This window comes from Lithobates pipiens, unplaced genomic scaffold (assembly GCF_037356315.1).
Source record: "Lithobates pipiens isolate NorthernLeopardFrog02 unplaced genomic scaffold, aLitPip1_a1.2 Scaffold_25, whole genome shotgun sequence".
Taxonomy (NCBI): Eukaryota; Metazoa; Chordata; class Amphibia; order Anura; family Ranidae; genus Lithobates; species Lithobates pipiens.
In genome coordinates, this window is record NW_027507787.1 from 164,219,123 (window position 1) to 164,234,984 (window position 15,862).

Genomic DNA, 15,862 nt, shown 5'->3' on the forward strand with positions numbered 1-15,862 from the left:
CAGCAATATCTTGGAAGGTTTTCATTTATCCAAGTCATGGTATATCTAGTAGTATATTAACTTGCCAGCAAATCATGTACCTTGTACGTCATTGTACTTCAAGTGGTTGTACCGGGGTGATGCCAGCAGAGCCAATGGTCAACTTTTGTAACCAATAAGGAGTTTGATTGCTATTACAAGCAACGAGAGGGTACATCCGCCATCCTGCCCCTTACACAGCTTGCTCAGGCTCTCCCCTCTCATGGGGAGACCCAAGAAACCAGCCGGAAACTGGCTGGACAGCTGAACAAAGCCAGAAATGGCTTTGATAAGCTGTTTGTTATAGTAAACCGGAAGCGATGACATGACATCACTTCCAATTTACCCAGATGGGCGCCCAAGCATAGGATTATGTAATTAGAACAAGGTGGTTCCATATGTTTAATAATTCCCATCCTGTTCTTGGGCAATCAACATCTACACATTCCATGGTGGTTGGATTAAGGTGTCTATGCTACTTGCGTGGTTATAAATGTTGGGGAATCTTCCGGACAATTATTATAACTGATGACTTGGCTTGAAGAAGCTACTAAATGTCTTCTGAATTACAGAACATGTTAAGTTGGCTGTGACTAGCCCCTACTAGCTATCTCAGCAATAGCTATTATTAAAGGAGAAGTTTGGAGTTAGCAAAAAAATAAAAAAGCTGCATGACACTTCTGAGATCAAGAACTCAGTGATCACCTGACTATAGATCACTCAGATGCCAGTCTGCCTGCTGCACAGAGGAGTGACTATCAGTCACTACACCCTGCTTTGCTCCTCCAACACTAACTGGAGCACCAGGCTGGGGAGGGGGCGGAAGTGGCTGGTTGCTCAAACGCACTACGCACTACGCAAACTGAATCACCTCAAGGCACTGTGATGAGCTTTGTCATCAAGCTTCTAGAAGAGGAAGGTCTTGAGTTTTTTCCTGAAGACCTGGTGGTTTTCTTCCAGGCGGATGTTGGTTGGTAGAGCGTTCCATAGCTGCGGTCCTTGGACAGCGAATCTCCGTTCCCCCTTAGATTTGTACCAGGATATGGGAACGAGGTTTTGGTTAGATGATCGAAGACTGCGGTTGGGTGTGTAGTGTTTTATTTTCTCACGTAAATGTATTGAGGAGCGTCTCCATGCAAGCATTTGTGGGTGAGGCAGAGGGTCTTGAATGTGATCTGATTCTTTACGGTTAGCCAATGTAGGCTCCTCAGGAAAGGGGAGATGGATTCCCAGGGTTTTTCCCTGTTATCAGCCTTGCCGCCGTGTTTTGGATAAGTTGTATGCGCGAAAGTTGATATTGGGGTAAACCTATGTAAAGGGCGTTTGTGTAGTCAAGTCGTGAATTAATGACTGTTCCAACTACCACTGCTTTGTCTTTCTTTGGGATGAAAGTGATGAGTCTGCATAGCAGGCAGAGCAGATGGTGAGAACCACTGACTACTGTTCCTATTTATGCATCCATTGACATTTGCGAGTCAAAAGTGACCCGAGACTCTTGGCCTTGGTCTTTGGGGAGATGGTCTGTCCAAAGATGGTGGGTGGTGTCCAGGGGATTTTGGTTCGGGAATTATGGTTTGCATGTAGGATAAGAAGCTCTGTTTTCGATTCGTTGAGTTTGAGGGAGTTAGTGCTCATCCAGTCTTCTATCAAGGTGAGGTAATTTCCTAGTTGCTGATGATGGTCTTTTTGTCTGGTGATACTAAAGTAAAGTTGCATGTCGTCAGCATACGAGTGGAAGCAGAAGTCTGATAATCTGATGATTTTGACACCCAGGGCTGCTGATAAGGCAGTATAACTGGTCCTGTCGTACTAAGTCCAGGCCCCATCAGCTAAATGGGGGGTGGGGGGCTGGGGAAGTTTTGTTGTTCATTTCTGCCTAAACAAATAAATAGATTTTTACTAGACCACACTCCCACTCCTACTTGCTTACTAGTTCCTAAATTACATTTACCTAGGACCCATCGGTCAACAGAGGGAGCCAGGAGGTGGGAACAAAGGAAGGACTTTTTTTCATTTTTGCGGCATAGGTGGATAAAGTCAGTGCTGCTGTTTAATGCACCTTGGTTGGTAGGTGGGTTTTAGGTGGAGTTGGGGGGCCCCGTCAGAAAGTCTGTATGGGGCCCCATGATTTCTAACAGTGGCTCTGGTGACACCACTATAATATTTAACCCTGACAGTGAAAGTGGTGTCACCCTCTTAGCTCTGGTGTCAGCCAGAATCAAATGAATCACAAAAGTGGCAGAATAAAATTAAAAAAGCTTTTGCCAGATAAGAGAGATCATAAATGAATACTTGAACTCTGTGGTTAGTGGTTTGCCTGAAGGTTAGCTGTAATGATGGCTAAAGAGAAGGACATGTGAGTTTTGCTTAGTAGTTTAAAAATGGATAAAGATCAAGAGGTAAGGTCAAACACATGGCTTATTTCTAATTCTGCATTAATGATAATACTTATTGTAGATTCATCTAGCCTCCCTTCTCAGAGTCGTAAGCTTGATTGAATAATGGAGGTGAAGTGCAACTTTAATCTAGCGCTTTAATATAAATCAACCAGAACTATGATTAGAAAAACAGACTATAAAAAGGCAGTACACACCTTTACTATTATGCCCCGTACACACGACCGGACTTTTTTAACATCAAAAGTCTGACGGAATGATTCCGGCAGACTATTCGATCGTGTGTGGGCTGCAACGGACTTTTGATTCGCAAAAGTCTGACAGACTTTAGAAATGGAACATGCTTCAAATTTTTCCGCCAGAACTCTGCCAGACCCAGAAATCCGCTCATTTGTGTGCTAGTCTGACGGACTAAAACCGACACTAGGGCAGCTATTGGCTACTGGCTATGAACTTCCTTATTCTAGTCCAGTCATACGTCATCACGTTCAAATCCGTCGGACTTTGGTGTGATTGTGTGTGGCCAAGTCCGTTCATTCGGAAAGTCCGTCAGAACTCTGTCAGAACTCCGTCGAAAGTCTGCCGGACTTAAGTCCTGTCGTGTGTACGCGGCATTAGGGTAACTTTGTAGAAACCAGTTTACAAATGGCACTGTTAGCAGGATGTATGGCTAGTATTGGTTAGTCAAATTCAAGTGGACTTGTCTATAATGTTAATGTGACCCTGTTCAGAGCATTAAACTTTCTATAAAGAATACCCTTCATAAGAACATATTAAATATACTTACCTCTCCCACTACCACCATTCAAGAGGAAAATTGCGCCGAAGTCTTCTGGAGAAACTAACACCTCCAGAAGTGTTGATTTCAAGATCCCTTGCTGTTCACATGGGGGAGTGCAGGTGCATGGATCATCCTGGTGTAACCTCTTCAACCCAATGACGACATATTGGCGGGAAGTGGTTAAAGATATTTTATCACCATCTAAGCAGTTTCTTTGGTTCTGATGAGTATCAGGAACATACCTCAACACCATAGGCACTGAGATGACTTCTACCATAATCCAATTATGATGTAATGTATCAAGACAGTGTCAGAAACCATGAACAAGACCGAGACAGAAGTACAGTTAATCACACTTGTTTAATAATAATAAAAAGGTAAACAGAGTAAGCATAGTCAATACACAGCCAGAGTTCAGTAACCAGATCGGGTAGTCAGACAATGCCAATGTCAGAGAGCCAGAGATCAACGTAGTAGTACAACAAGCAGGATCAGGAGCCAGAAGGAAGTCAGCCGAGGAAGTTTTCAACAGGAATGCAGGAGAAAAGTCTCTGAGGTGTGACCAAAGGCGAAGGCTGAGATGAAGTGAGCTGGACGGCTTCCAGTAGGCAGGACTGAGGAGCAGATCAACAACAGCTGAGTCACTTTGGAGAGAAAGGAGCTGGCAATTAGCCAACAGCTGAGCGGCCAGCTCAGAGAGGGAAGGGCTGAGCCTAGCCCTGACAGTACCCCCTCCTCAACGACCCCTCCCTCTCAGAGGACCACCGGGCTTGAGCGGAAAACATCTATGGAAATAGGGAGGAGAACAGGGTCATGTACGTCCGAGGATGAGACCCAAGAGCGTTCCTCGACACCATACTCCTTCCAATGCACCAGGTACTGTATGTGCCGACGGAACCTTTGGGAGTCAACAATGGATTGTACTCCATACCCCTCATGGTTCTCAATCTGTATAGGGCACTGAGGTGGTAAAGCGGTTGCAGACCAAAGGTTTCAATAAGGAGACATGAAACACATTAGAGATGTGTTAATCCTGCGAAGGATACGGAAAGGCCCAATAAACCGAGGTGCGAACTTCAAAGAAGTGAAAAAGGAGGGTAAAGGTGTGCTAAGGACCCTGGACTATTCTAATAAAACAAAACCAGTAGACTAATAAATTATACCAAAAAATAAAAACCCAATGTGCAAACGAGCAGTGTATTATAGTGAAAGGGGCTGCCACTACCTAATATATTCACCTAAAAGGTGAAGGACTTAAATAGATGCTGGAGTGGTAGTTACGGCGCTCACCTGTTATTGATTAAATATACGGGCTAACCCACCTATTAGTGCTTGTGCCTAACTATTTAAAATAAAAATGAAAAAATATAATGCGAATAACAACTTTTTTGTATTAAGTGCTATGTTAGCAATACCTCTCCCAAAGAAAAAAAATTTTTAAAACAAAAAACAAACAACAAATGGCAAAAAAATGAATGTGTATATCTCTATCACTACGAGATATGCAAAGTGCAAGAAAGATGCTCAAGCAAACCACTTGTTACAATATTAAAGTGCTTATGTAAATTTATATGTGCAAATATGCAAATAAAACCCCTAATTGCAATACTAAAGTGCTGATAAGAATATGTGCAAAAAGTGCTACCTGCTTAATAAAGTGCCATAATAACAATATTGGCTATGTAAAAAAGTATCACGTGCTTCTAAAGTTGCCACAGAACATAAATCCAGTTTATATTGTTCATAAAATCGCTAAATAGAGGCATGCGATTTTTTCAAAATCGCTAAATGGAAGTATGCGATAAATTGCAAATTTGAAGTTGGTATAAACCCACGCCAAAAGAACAATAGAAGTTTCTTCACAAAGAAAGTGCCAGTGTGCTTCCGTGTTGGTGAATTCCTGAATTGCAACCGGTGCGACTTCCGTGTGTAAGAAAAATGACCGCACTCACCAGCTCCCTTTCCCCATAAGGGGTTAATGCGCCTTCACAGTGTGAGCCCTTGTGCCACTTTGCAGAGCTGATCTGGTTGACATCCAGTAATTTTCAGTAGTTTTTCCTCATTGGAAGCAGAAAAGGGCAAACATAGTGTAATCCAGTTTAAAATTACGTTTTATTAAATGCATGAAAAATTACTCACACAGTAAAAGGTAAAACTAGCGTCTCTGCTTATCCAGGTCACAATATGTGTTTGAATCCACCGCCGCCGCCGCTGTACGAGAGTGTATTCACCTTAGGCCTAAGGTGGGCGTGGGTGTGGCGGCGGCGTAAGGATAACAGTGTTGCCCTGGGAGTTGGGTAACTCCACAGTGATATCCATAGACAGATGGGTCCAGGGCCTCTCTCCATTGGGTATGGGTTGTAGGAGGCCCACTGGAAGGTGTCGTGGAGTCTTACTCTGAGCACACACGGAATAGGCAGCTATGAAGGCGGTTACATCAGCACGTAGACAAGGCCACCAGAATTGTTGGAAAATGGCCCAAAAGAGTTGATTCTTCCCAGGTCGCCAACAGCCTTGGGAGAATGGTAAGTCTGGAGCACAGCAGTACAGAGACTCTCGGGAACAAAGCAATTGTCACAAGGTTTGTCAGGAGGAGCATCGACCTGAGCAGCAAGAACTTTGTTACTTAAAGGAGAAGTAAGACTGGTGCAAATCATAGCCAGAATACGATCAGGAGGAATCACAGGAACCAAGTTCATCTTGGAAGTGGAGGAAAATTGTCGTGACAAGGCGTCAGCCCTTACCTTCTTAGTACCGGATAAGAATGAGGCAATGTAATTAAAACTCAACAAGAAAAGACCCCATCACGCCCTTCTGGGAGATAGGCGCTTAGCCGCAGACAAGAATGTGAGATTCTAAAGGTGAGTAAGAATGGGAACCGGCAATGTGGTACCTCCAAAGAGATGTCTCCATTCTTTCATTGCTAAAATGATCTCCAACGGCTCTCGGTTACCAATCTCATAATTGCACTCCGCTGCTGACACTTTCTCGGAAAAGTAGCCACACGGATGCATAGCGCACTCAGAGTTAGGACGTTGAGACAGAAGGGCACCAACTCCAGTCTTGGAAGCATCAACTTCTAGTATAAAAGGCAACATAGGATCAAGGTGTGCCAACACAGGAGCAGAAACAAAGGCAACTTTGAGACTCTCAAAGGCCTTAATGGATTTTGGAGACCAACCATGTGGGTTGCCATCTCTCCTGGTCATATGAGTCAGGGGCTTGACCAGAGACAAGAAGTTATGAATAAACTTCCGATAATAGTTGCCAAAGGGAAGAAAACGCTGCAGAGGATGTAAACCCACAGGTCAAGGCCACTGTAAGCCCACGAACACATGGTCGGAGATTTTGCCAACCAAATCCTTCGGATTTTGTCCGTCGGATTTAGTCCGATGGATTGTGTCCGAAACTGTTGCATACACACGGTCGGGCCAAGTTGTCTGGTTTAGTGGTTGCCAAGAACGCGGTGACGTAATTTAGTTACGATGGGACTACATTCAGGCTAGTAGCCAATAGCTTTGATGTAGGAATTTGATCTGAGCATGCGTGGCACTTGGTCCGATCAAAATTCGCTACACATGATCGGAGTATGTCTGACCGGCCCAGTTGGTCGGGAAATATTTACAACATGTTGGAAAATTGGGTCCGACGGAGATTCGGACGGAATCAGTCCGATGCATATCACACACAGTCGGATTATCTGACGACACGTTCCGATAAGACGCATTCCGACGGATTCTCTGACCGTGTGTACGCGGCATAAGACCGCTGAAAGTTTCTCTGGGTCCATCGAAAAACCAGCAGTGGAAATGACATACATTTTCACCTGTTCACAATGGAATTCACACTTTTCCAATATACAATAGAGATTACGAGAGAACAATCTCTGAAGCACACGACAGACATCTGTGTGGTGGCTCTCCAGGGACTTGGAAAATATGAGGATATCGTTGAGATAAACCACCACAAATAACTGCAACAAATCTTGGAGGACATTGTTAATGAACTCCTGGAAAACTGCTGGAGTGTTACAAAGGCCAAAAGGCATTACGAGATACTCATAATGACATGATCTGCTATTAAACACAGTTTTCCACTCGTCGCCCTCCTTAATCCTGACGAGATTGTATGCCCCTCTCAAATCAAGCTTTGCGAAAACCATTGCTCCCTTGAGGCGGTCAAATAACTCCATAATCAACGGAATGGGATAGGCATTCTTAATCGTGAAACGATTGAGACCCCTATAATTGATACAAGGTCTCAGTTCACCACTCTTCTTCTTCACAAAAAATAAACCAGCACCAGCAGGAGATGAGGATTTGTGACGAGAAAGTGCATCTGCAACATACTCCTCCATGGCCTTATCCTCCAAGACCGACAAAGGGTAAACCTGGCCATGAGGGGGTATGGCACCAGGATGAAGGTCAATTGCACAAGCGTACGACTGGTGTGGAGGCAAAGTACAGGCTTGAACTTTGTCAAAGATATTGCTAAAATCGCGGTACTCCTCTAGCAGGGAGGAGAGTGAAGAGGTGCACAAGACCTTGGCTACTTTCTGGAAGCATGTCTCACTGCATTGTGGTGACCAGGAGAGAACCTCAGCATGGAGCCAATCAAAAGAGGGGCTGTGCCTCTGTAACCAAGGATAACCAATAGCCAGCAGAAACTTAGGTAAGGAAATAACTTGGAATCGGATTAGCTCATGGTGAAGGGCCCCTACGGCCATGGACAATGGAACAGTCTCATGAGTCACATGAGCAGGCTGTAGAGGTCTCCCATCAAGAGCTCAAAGGCAAGTGGAGTGTCACGCAGCTGCAGCGGAATCCAGTGCTTCGATACAAAGGCAGTATCAATAAACAGGCCTGCAGCCCCAGAGTCGATTAGAGCCTGTATCTCAACGGATGACTAGGCCCAAGACAGGGCAACCGAAACCAGGGGCTTATCTTTCTGGGAAACTGGAGAAGAAATAACTTTCCGGCATTCCCTGGACAAGTAGGACAAGACTTCAAAAAGTGACCAGCCTGGCCACAATAAAGACACAATTTTTCCCTCCTCCTCCTAAAGGCTCTCTCATCCGCAGAAGTCGCGTTAAGCCCAAGTGCATGTGTTCATCTTCACAGACCGACTCGGTACCAGGAGGCATGGGAGGTGAGGGAGGCAAGAGGGAGACTCTACAGGAGGCTTGCGCCAGTGCTCCTTAAAAAAGAGTCTTTCTCTGAGTCAGGAGTCAATGAGGATGGCAAATGTGATCAACCTCTCCAGCTCAGTGGGTATATCTCGAGCTGCTATCTCATCTTTGATGTTAATCGAGAGACCAAGAGAGAAGGCAGCAACGAGGACCTCATTGTTCAAAGCAACCTATGCTGCCAGAGTACGGAATTCAATGGCATAATCGGCAACAGTTCTTGTACTCTGTTTGATGGACATGAGTCTCTTGGCAGCAGAAGCAGAGCGTGCGGGAATATCAAATACCCTTTTGAAGGAAGCCACAAATTCTAGGTAACTCAGGGCCACGGGTTTTTGCATCTCCCATAGAGGATTTGCCCAGGCCAAGGCTCTCTCAGAAAGCAAAGATATCATGAAATTACTTTGTTTCTGCCTGTGGGAAATGCCTGGTGCAGCATCTCAAAGTATATCTCAACCTATATCTCAACCTGGTTGAGAAACCCTCTGCATTGAACTGGATTTCCCCCAAATCGCTGGTGAAGTGGAGCAGAACCAGACATGCATCTTATAAAGGTAATACTCAAGCCGAGTGCCTGTACAGAGACTGGAGCAGCAGCAGGGAGGGCCTGAAACACAGGTTGTACCAGAGCAGCCATAGTATTTGTAACGCCATGACAAACTGATCCATGTGGTGATCCTGGTCATCTAATCTGGAAAAAATATTACCAACAAATGGACTGACTGCATCTTCTGAATTCATGGTATCCGCCTACTGTCAGAAACCATGAATCAGACCGAGACAGAAGTACAGTTAATCACACTTGTTTAATAATATTAAAAAAGTAAACAGAGTAAGCATAGCCAAAGTTCAGTAACCAGATCAAGTAGTCAGCCAATGACAATGTTAGAGAGCCAGAGATCAAGGTAGTAGTAAAGCAAGCAGGATCAGGAGCCAGAAGGGACGTCAGCCGAGCAAGTCTTCAACAGGAACGCAGGAGAAAAGTCTCTGAAATGTGACCAAAGGCGAAGGCAGCGATGTAGTGAGCTGGACAGCTTTAAGCAGGCAGGACTGACGAGCAGATCAACAACATCTGAGTCACTGTGGAGAGAAAGGAGCTGGAAATTAGCCGACAGCTGAGCGGGCAGCTCAGAGAAGGAAGGGCTGAGACAGATGCTTATTGTCTAGGAACATTATGGAACTTGTGAAGGTTTTTAAATCCAATTACCATGATGCAATAAAGTCTAGGTTAGGTTGTAAAAAAAGAAAATGGTGTTAAATCCCAAATGTTACCGTTGTTACCAAAACAAGATTTGAGGGAAAATATTCTATAGTCATACATATTAAATAATTTAGAATATAGAAAATAATGAGCGTTTTAACAGCTGTGGCATTTATTCTTACTTTGTTTTTCTTGGGGGGGGGGGGGGGGGGGTAAAGTGAAAGAATAGTTAACTAGGCTTAATTAGGAGGAGAAAGTCCTGAGCGGTGTTTCATGTAGCGTGCCAAGACTAATAGAAGAATTTGTGGATTCTATGGTGTGCCACCAGCTTCTTTTCATTGAACTTTGGGGGATAGTTTGGGGGAAGGATGAACCAGTGATAAGCCAATGAGCTGTCTCTGGATTTTTTTTTTGAAAGATATGGTGCTCTCCCAGCACTGAAGGTGAAAAAAATCCAATATTTCGAGTGATTACCACAACAGGAATAGAGGGTACATACTGCAATGGGGACCTTTGTTCCAGTGACACCAGTTTCGGAGTTATTTTGTATTCCATAGATGCAACTTCCTGTTGTGTCTTTGGGAAAGAAAGTGAAGGTAACACTCCCCGATGGGACATAGAAGATCAAAGAAAAACCTGATAGAAGTTTGAAACATTCTGTGCTCTTTACAAAAAAAGTTTAGCTTCAGATTTACTTTTGGCTTCAGAGATACACAAGTGCAAGAACTGATAAAATATGCTTCAAACCCCTCAGTCTAAATTAGGCTGCAATCCAATTCACAATAAAAAAAAAGCTTAAACACGATCCAACTTTTTATACACCCCCCTTGGGCATTTAATTCTACCTTCAAATCAAAGACGGGCCATGTTTGATTGAATTTAGGATTTCACATATAGTGAGGAACAAGAGAATAGACATTCCCGATGGATAGAAAACAAATAGAAATAAGCATCTGGAAAGCCTAGTCCTTGCTGATAAAGGATCAGAACAATTAATTAGGCGGGCCCAGGAAATGTCAACGGGACTTGAAGACTTGGCTCTAGTTTCTGCCGAGATTCAGCACATTCTGAACACGATCTTAACGCAGCATCTGTGGGAAGGCAGGTATTCATAAATCAAGAGCGCCAGTAAAAATGAGTAAACTAACCATCTTTGGGGATGCCAGGAAGTTGCCATGGGGCTTCCAAGGAAGACAGAAGATTGATAGATCTGCATGTTTTCATGCAATTGGGCCTTGGTAAAGGTCAAGTTTAAAGCAATTAGACAGAAACATGCAATTAACCTAAATAGTAGATGTCCTGCTAATAGCAGGATATATAAAGTCTAAGGAGGGTTTCTTAAGGAAAGGATCAGTGGCGTGCTGACATAACATGGGTGCTTTAACCCTTTCAGGTCTAAGAGTACTTTATATCCTTATGATTAGGACACAGACTTGTATTATGGTAGTTAAAAGTCAATCTGTATATTTTCTATAGCAAAGTAAGCGTGATGGGGCAGAAGGGGGTGAGCTCACATGTGAGCAGGTGGCATGGAGTCTAAGGGCTAGGAAATGTTCTACTAGGGAATACTCACAAACATTTGGACAGTGTGTTGACCCCAAGTCATGACCCCAAGGTTCAGCTTGCATTAATGTGTAGTAACCGACCTGCACAAACTGGAGGTGAACAGTGGAAGCATTCAGAGAGTAGAGGAGAAGACAGTTACTATGTTTGAGAGATGAAGAAGATCCAGAAAATAGGACGAGGGTCGGGGCAGGCAGCAGACACGCAAACCCATTGGGGAAGAGCCAAGGTAGTTACACGAGAAGTCCAAACAGGCAGCAAGCAAAGCCACTGGGAAGGAGTTTTGAGGAAAACAGGAATGTTGCTTGGGTGTCAGATACTGGAAGGAAGGTCCAGTAAGGTGGAGTAAGAGGCATGTGTCAATGACATCACTGGCCACGACATTAACTAGGAATCCTGAAAGTGCCACAGGCTGAGGTAGAGGAAAAGCTGGCCTCAATTCTTTTGGCCTCATAGTGTAGATTTGGGCAGGAGGTGTCCATAATCTTTTGGTTCTATAGTTGGCTTTGCATAGCACTTAGGGTGGGAATGAGGAAGTGTGTGAATGAGGAAGGTAAGTGATATTAATTATTTTACATTTACTTACTCCACACACCAGTCCCCAAAACATGGTGTAAATTTGGATTTTGTTGGAAGAGCTATGCAAAGCCAACTATAGAACCAAAAGATTATGGACACCTCATGTCCAAACCTACTCTATGAGGCCAAAAAATGTGATGACAGTTGATATCATACCTATTATATGGCTAAAATATGTATTATTCAGTGCAGGTGTTTACAGTAAAGGGTGCTGGTAATACTACAACATACAAAGATATTTTAGAACATTATGTGCTTCCAACCTTGTGGCAAAGGTTTGGTGAAGGATCATTTCTTTTCCAGCATAACTGTGCCCCTGTGCACAAAGCCAGCTCCATAAAGACATGGTATGACCAGCTTGGTGTATAGGAACTCCGATGGTGTCCTGACCTCAACCCTACTGAACACCTTTTGGAATGAATTGGAACGCTGATTGTGAGTCAGGTCTTCTCATCCAACATCAGAGCCTGACCTTACAAATGTTTTTTTGGGATAAATAGGCACAAATTCCCACAGACACCTCTCCAAATTTTGGAGAAATCCTTCCCAGAGGAGTGGAGGTTGTAATAACCACAATGGGGGGCTGTTAGGTATATTATTGCCCATGATTTTGGAATTGGGTGTCCAACAAGCTCATATAGGTGTGATGGTCAGGTGTCCAGGACTTTTTTTACCATATAGTGATTCAACTATGCATTTAGCCAAGAGATTAGCTTTAATTTAATAATTCTCAAACAAAGTAGCAAGACTACCAATGGCTGGATTCACTGAATATGCTGCCTAACACACCATAAAGGTACATGTACTTTTTTTGTAATGCAGCACACTATAACACACATTAGTCTGTTACTGTGTTCTAAAGTGTACTATAAATGGGTGTATTGGTAATGTGTGTTGGGGTGCCATTTGGAATGAATGTTGTCCCTGTGCAACAATAGTGAACCCAGCCTTATAGTATGTCAATGACCCAATAACCACTAAAACCAATGGCCACTACTTAGTACTCATTTTTTTGGACCTTTTTGCTGCCTTTGACACAGTTAATTGCCCGCTCTTCCCCCCCAAAAAAACAAATCCTCTTTGGCCTCCAAGACTCTGCTCTTTCTTGGTTTCTCCTCCTACCTATCTCAATGCATCCTTAGGGTCACCTACAACTCTATCTCCTTCTCTCCTCTTCCTCTTTCAGTAGAAGTTCCCCAAGGTTCCATCCTCAGCCCTCTTCAATTCTCTATCTACACCTACTTCCCTGGTTAGTTGATAACCTCGCATGGCTACAAAAATCATCTCTATGCCCACAACATCCAAATCTATCTCTCTCTGGTATGAAGATAAAGGGGAACCCCACAGCAAAAAATAAATGGCGTGATATCCCCTCTAAAATCCATACTAGACCCTTATCTAAACATGCAGCCCAGATGGCCAGGAAAGAGGGTGGGACAAGCGAGAACTTTCCGGGGACAAGGCCCTCTTCTCCACAACCCTGGTCCAGTGGTTGTGGGGTTGTGGGGGGTAGCTTTTTGGTATCAGGCAGCTCTCTTTAACAATGAAGCCCCCAGATCCCAGCCTGTGAATATATATGGGGTCTCCCCCCTGACAATGCCCCCCACCCTATATTGTTGAGGGCATGTATCCTGGTATGGTTGGGGGGGTGCTCGCTTGTCTCCTACCCTTCCTGGCCTGTCGGGCTGCAGGCTTGGATGACGGTCTAGTGTGGATTTTAAGGGGGACCCCCACGCTGTGTTTTTTTATGCCAGCTCTTTTGTTTATGTTCTGCTGTCAGCAGGGATGACTCATCTATGTTAGGACACAAGAAGTGTAGCACTCCTTAATAGATATAATATAGTTACACCAAAGTAAATAAAAAGCCCATCCTTAGTCCTCATGCAATAGCAGTATGGTGAATAAAGTTATGACCCAAAGAGAAGGAGATCCTCCACCACCTCAGGAAGCACACATAGCCTCTTACCACATGGAGTTGACCACCTACTGTAATTACAAGTGGTCAAGACATACAACATTACTCCTGGAATGGTTCACAAAGGACCTGGTCCACCAATATACATACCCAGCTTAGAACTTTCCCACACTGAAGTGGCCAGATGGTAAAAGTCAGTAATCTTCCAAGGATATATCCCAGGGGAAGAAAAAGAACCCTCTCATGGTGTAGTATTTCTTATAAACCCAATTTTATTAGATAAAAAGGATGCACTCACGTGGATCCAGATAAAACACAGCATGATAACACTTATGATGACCAAACATGTAGGGTAGTGCTTTGGCATGTGACATTATCACATACAGGAACAGAGCACGGCCATCTTACTGGTCATGGTCACTGAGTCATTTGTTGTGAGGACAGCGGTGGGTACTGTTTCCTATCAACCAGCACAAATAGCACACAAAGTTGCATTAAAAGACACGTAGATTCAATATTGATGCATTTCCACTGAAGTCTGTTGATGACACTGCATCTCATCAAAGTAGCACAGGACCCTTCCCCAAAGTCCTGCATTGATGTGAACAGGCACCATTGGAAGCAATGTCTTTTCCATTTTCATGAAATTCAGTGCAACCCAAGTGAACCAGTGTGAACCAGGTCGTAGTGTGTAGCGTTGCTGAAAGTAATTACAATGCATCTAATTCCCTGCTGTCTTAATAAGTCATCAGTGAGGGAAGCAGACTTATTTATAGAAGAGAGGGATTGGATACCCCAAGACAGAACAAAGTGGGAAGTCACATTTGTTTGAATTCTAGCAAAATGCAAAACCTATATTTTTTGTAGAGTATATATTAATAATAATAATAATAATAATAATAATAATAATCTACCTACCTCCAGAGGGAACTCTCTGTCACGCTCCCCAGATTGAAATCATACAGCTTTGTAAGAATCAAAATGACCTGTAAAAAATAATAAATACATTACTATGCATAAAGGACAGGGGAGGAATACAGAGAATAGATAGCTATTTAAGATATATATATATATATATATATATATATATATATATATATATATATATATATATATATATACACATATACACAGACTCCTTGCTTACTTCCTCGTCAGCCGACCAAGCTCTTCCTACCAGTTTCGTCACAATCTCGTGACTTCCTCTGGGAATTCCCAGAGGAAGTCACAAGATTGTGACAAAACCAGTAAAAGGAGCTTGATCAGCTGACGAGGAAGTAAGCAAGGAGTCTTTTGTACTACAGGCTTAGGACGGGGCGAACACCGGGAACCATGGCTGCAGATCCTGTCTCCAGGGGACATTATCACCCCCTTTCTGTCCATAAGCATACCAAGGTGTGTTTTTATTGTGTTAAATGTGAGTGTACATCTGTGTGGGATTTTAGTTGCAATAAACCTGTTTTAAAATGTTATCACACCATTGCAAGCTAGTACTGTCTTTCACAAGTTTCACACAGCCAGGAGGAAACAGTGGCTTGTGATCAGAAGGAAGCAGTGATCTTTATATCAGCATTTAAGTCACAACTATCCACCACAGGAAAAAGGAACCATAGGAGGATCTTCCCAAGATTATTTATCACAGGCTTTTTTAAAAAGCTCTTAAGGTGAGGATAAACCTTGGTGGGGGGTCGGTGCAGATACTATCATCACGTTTTATGTTTATGTGTTTGGACTTTTGAAACATTAAGGATTTTTGTGCAATACACGGAGCACGTGCACTTTTCTTATATAGTTTTTGGACACTGCATGAAGATATTATCATCACATTCTATACTTATGTTTTTATAATGGACTTTTTATATTATTGAGGACTTGTGTGCATCACACGGAGCAGGTGCACTTTATTTATATTCTATGTTTGACTTTATTACTTTTACATCACAGGATATATGCATTTAGTTATTAGTTTAATAGTTATCTAATTTAATATTTTATTTTATTTATTTATTTTTAGCGCCATACATTTGGTATATCATTACTAATATTTGTACATCTTCTAGATTAGTCTTTATCATTGGATGCAAATCCCCTTTTATTATACCGTCCTGAATACATTTCATCAGGTTTACATAGCAATGGCATTTACTAAATTCCCCGACGTCAGACCCTGGAGCAGGTATCTGCATCCCGGGCTGTGTAAATGTAAGGAGAATTAGTTGTGTTT

The 15,862-nt window shown here is 43.1% G+C and overlaps 1 protein-coding gene across 1 annotated transcript in view; it reads right to left on the reverse strand.

The window, feature by feature from the left end:
• Positions 1-15,862, reverse strand: part of SORCS3 (sortilin related VPS10 domain containing receptor 3) — a 962,887-nt gene that overhangs the window by 688,638 nt on the left and 258,387 nt on the right. The window contains exon 2 of the mRNA XM_077455086.1: positions 14,557-14,624. Coding sequence (XP_077311212.1) covers positions 14,557-14,624 — 68 coding nt within the window. The remainder of the gene's footprint in view (positions 1-14,556; positions 14,625-15,862) is intronic.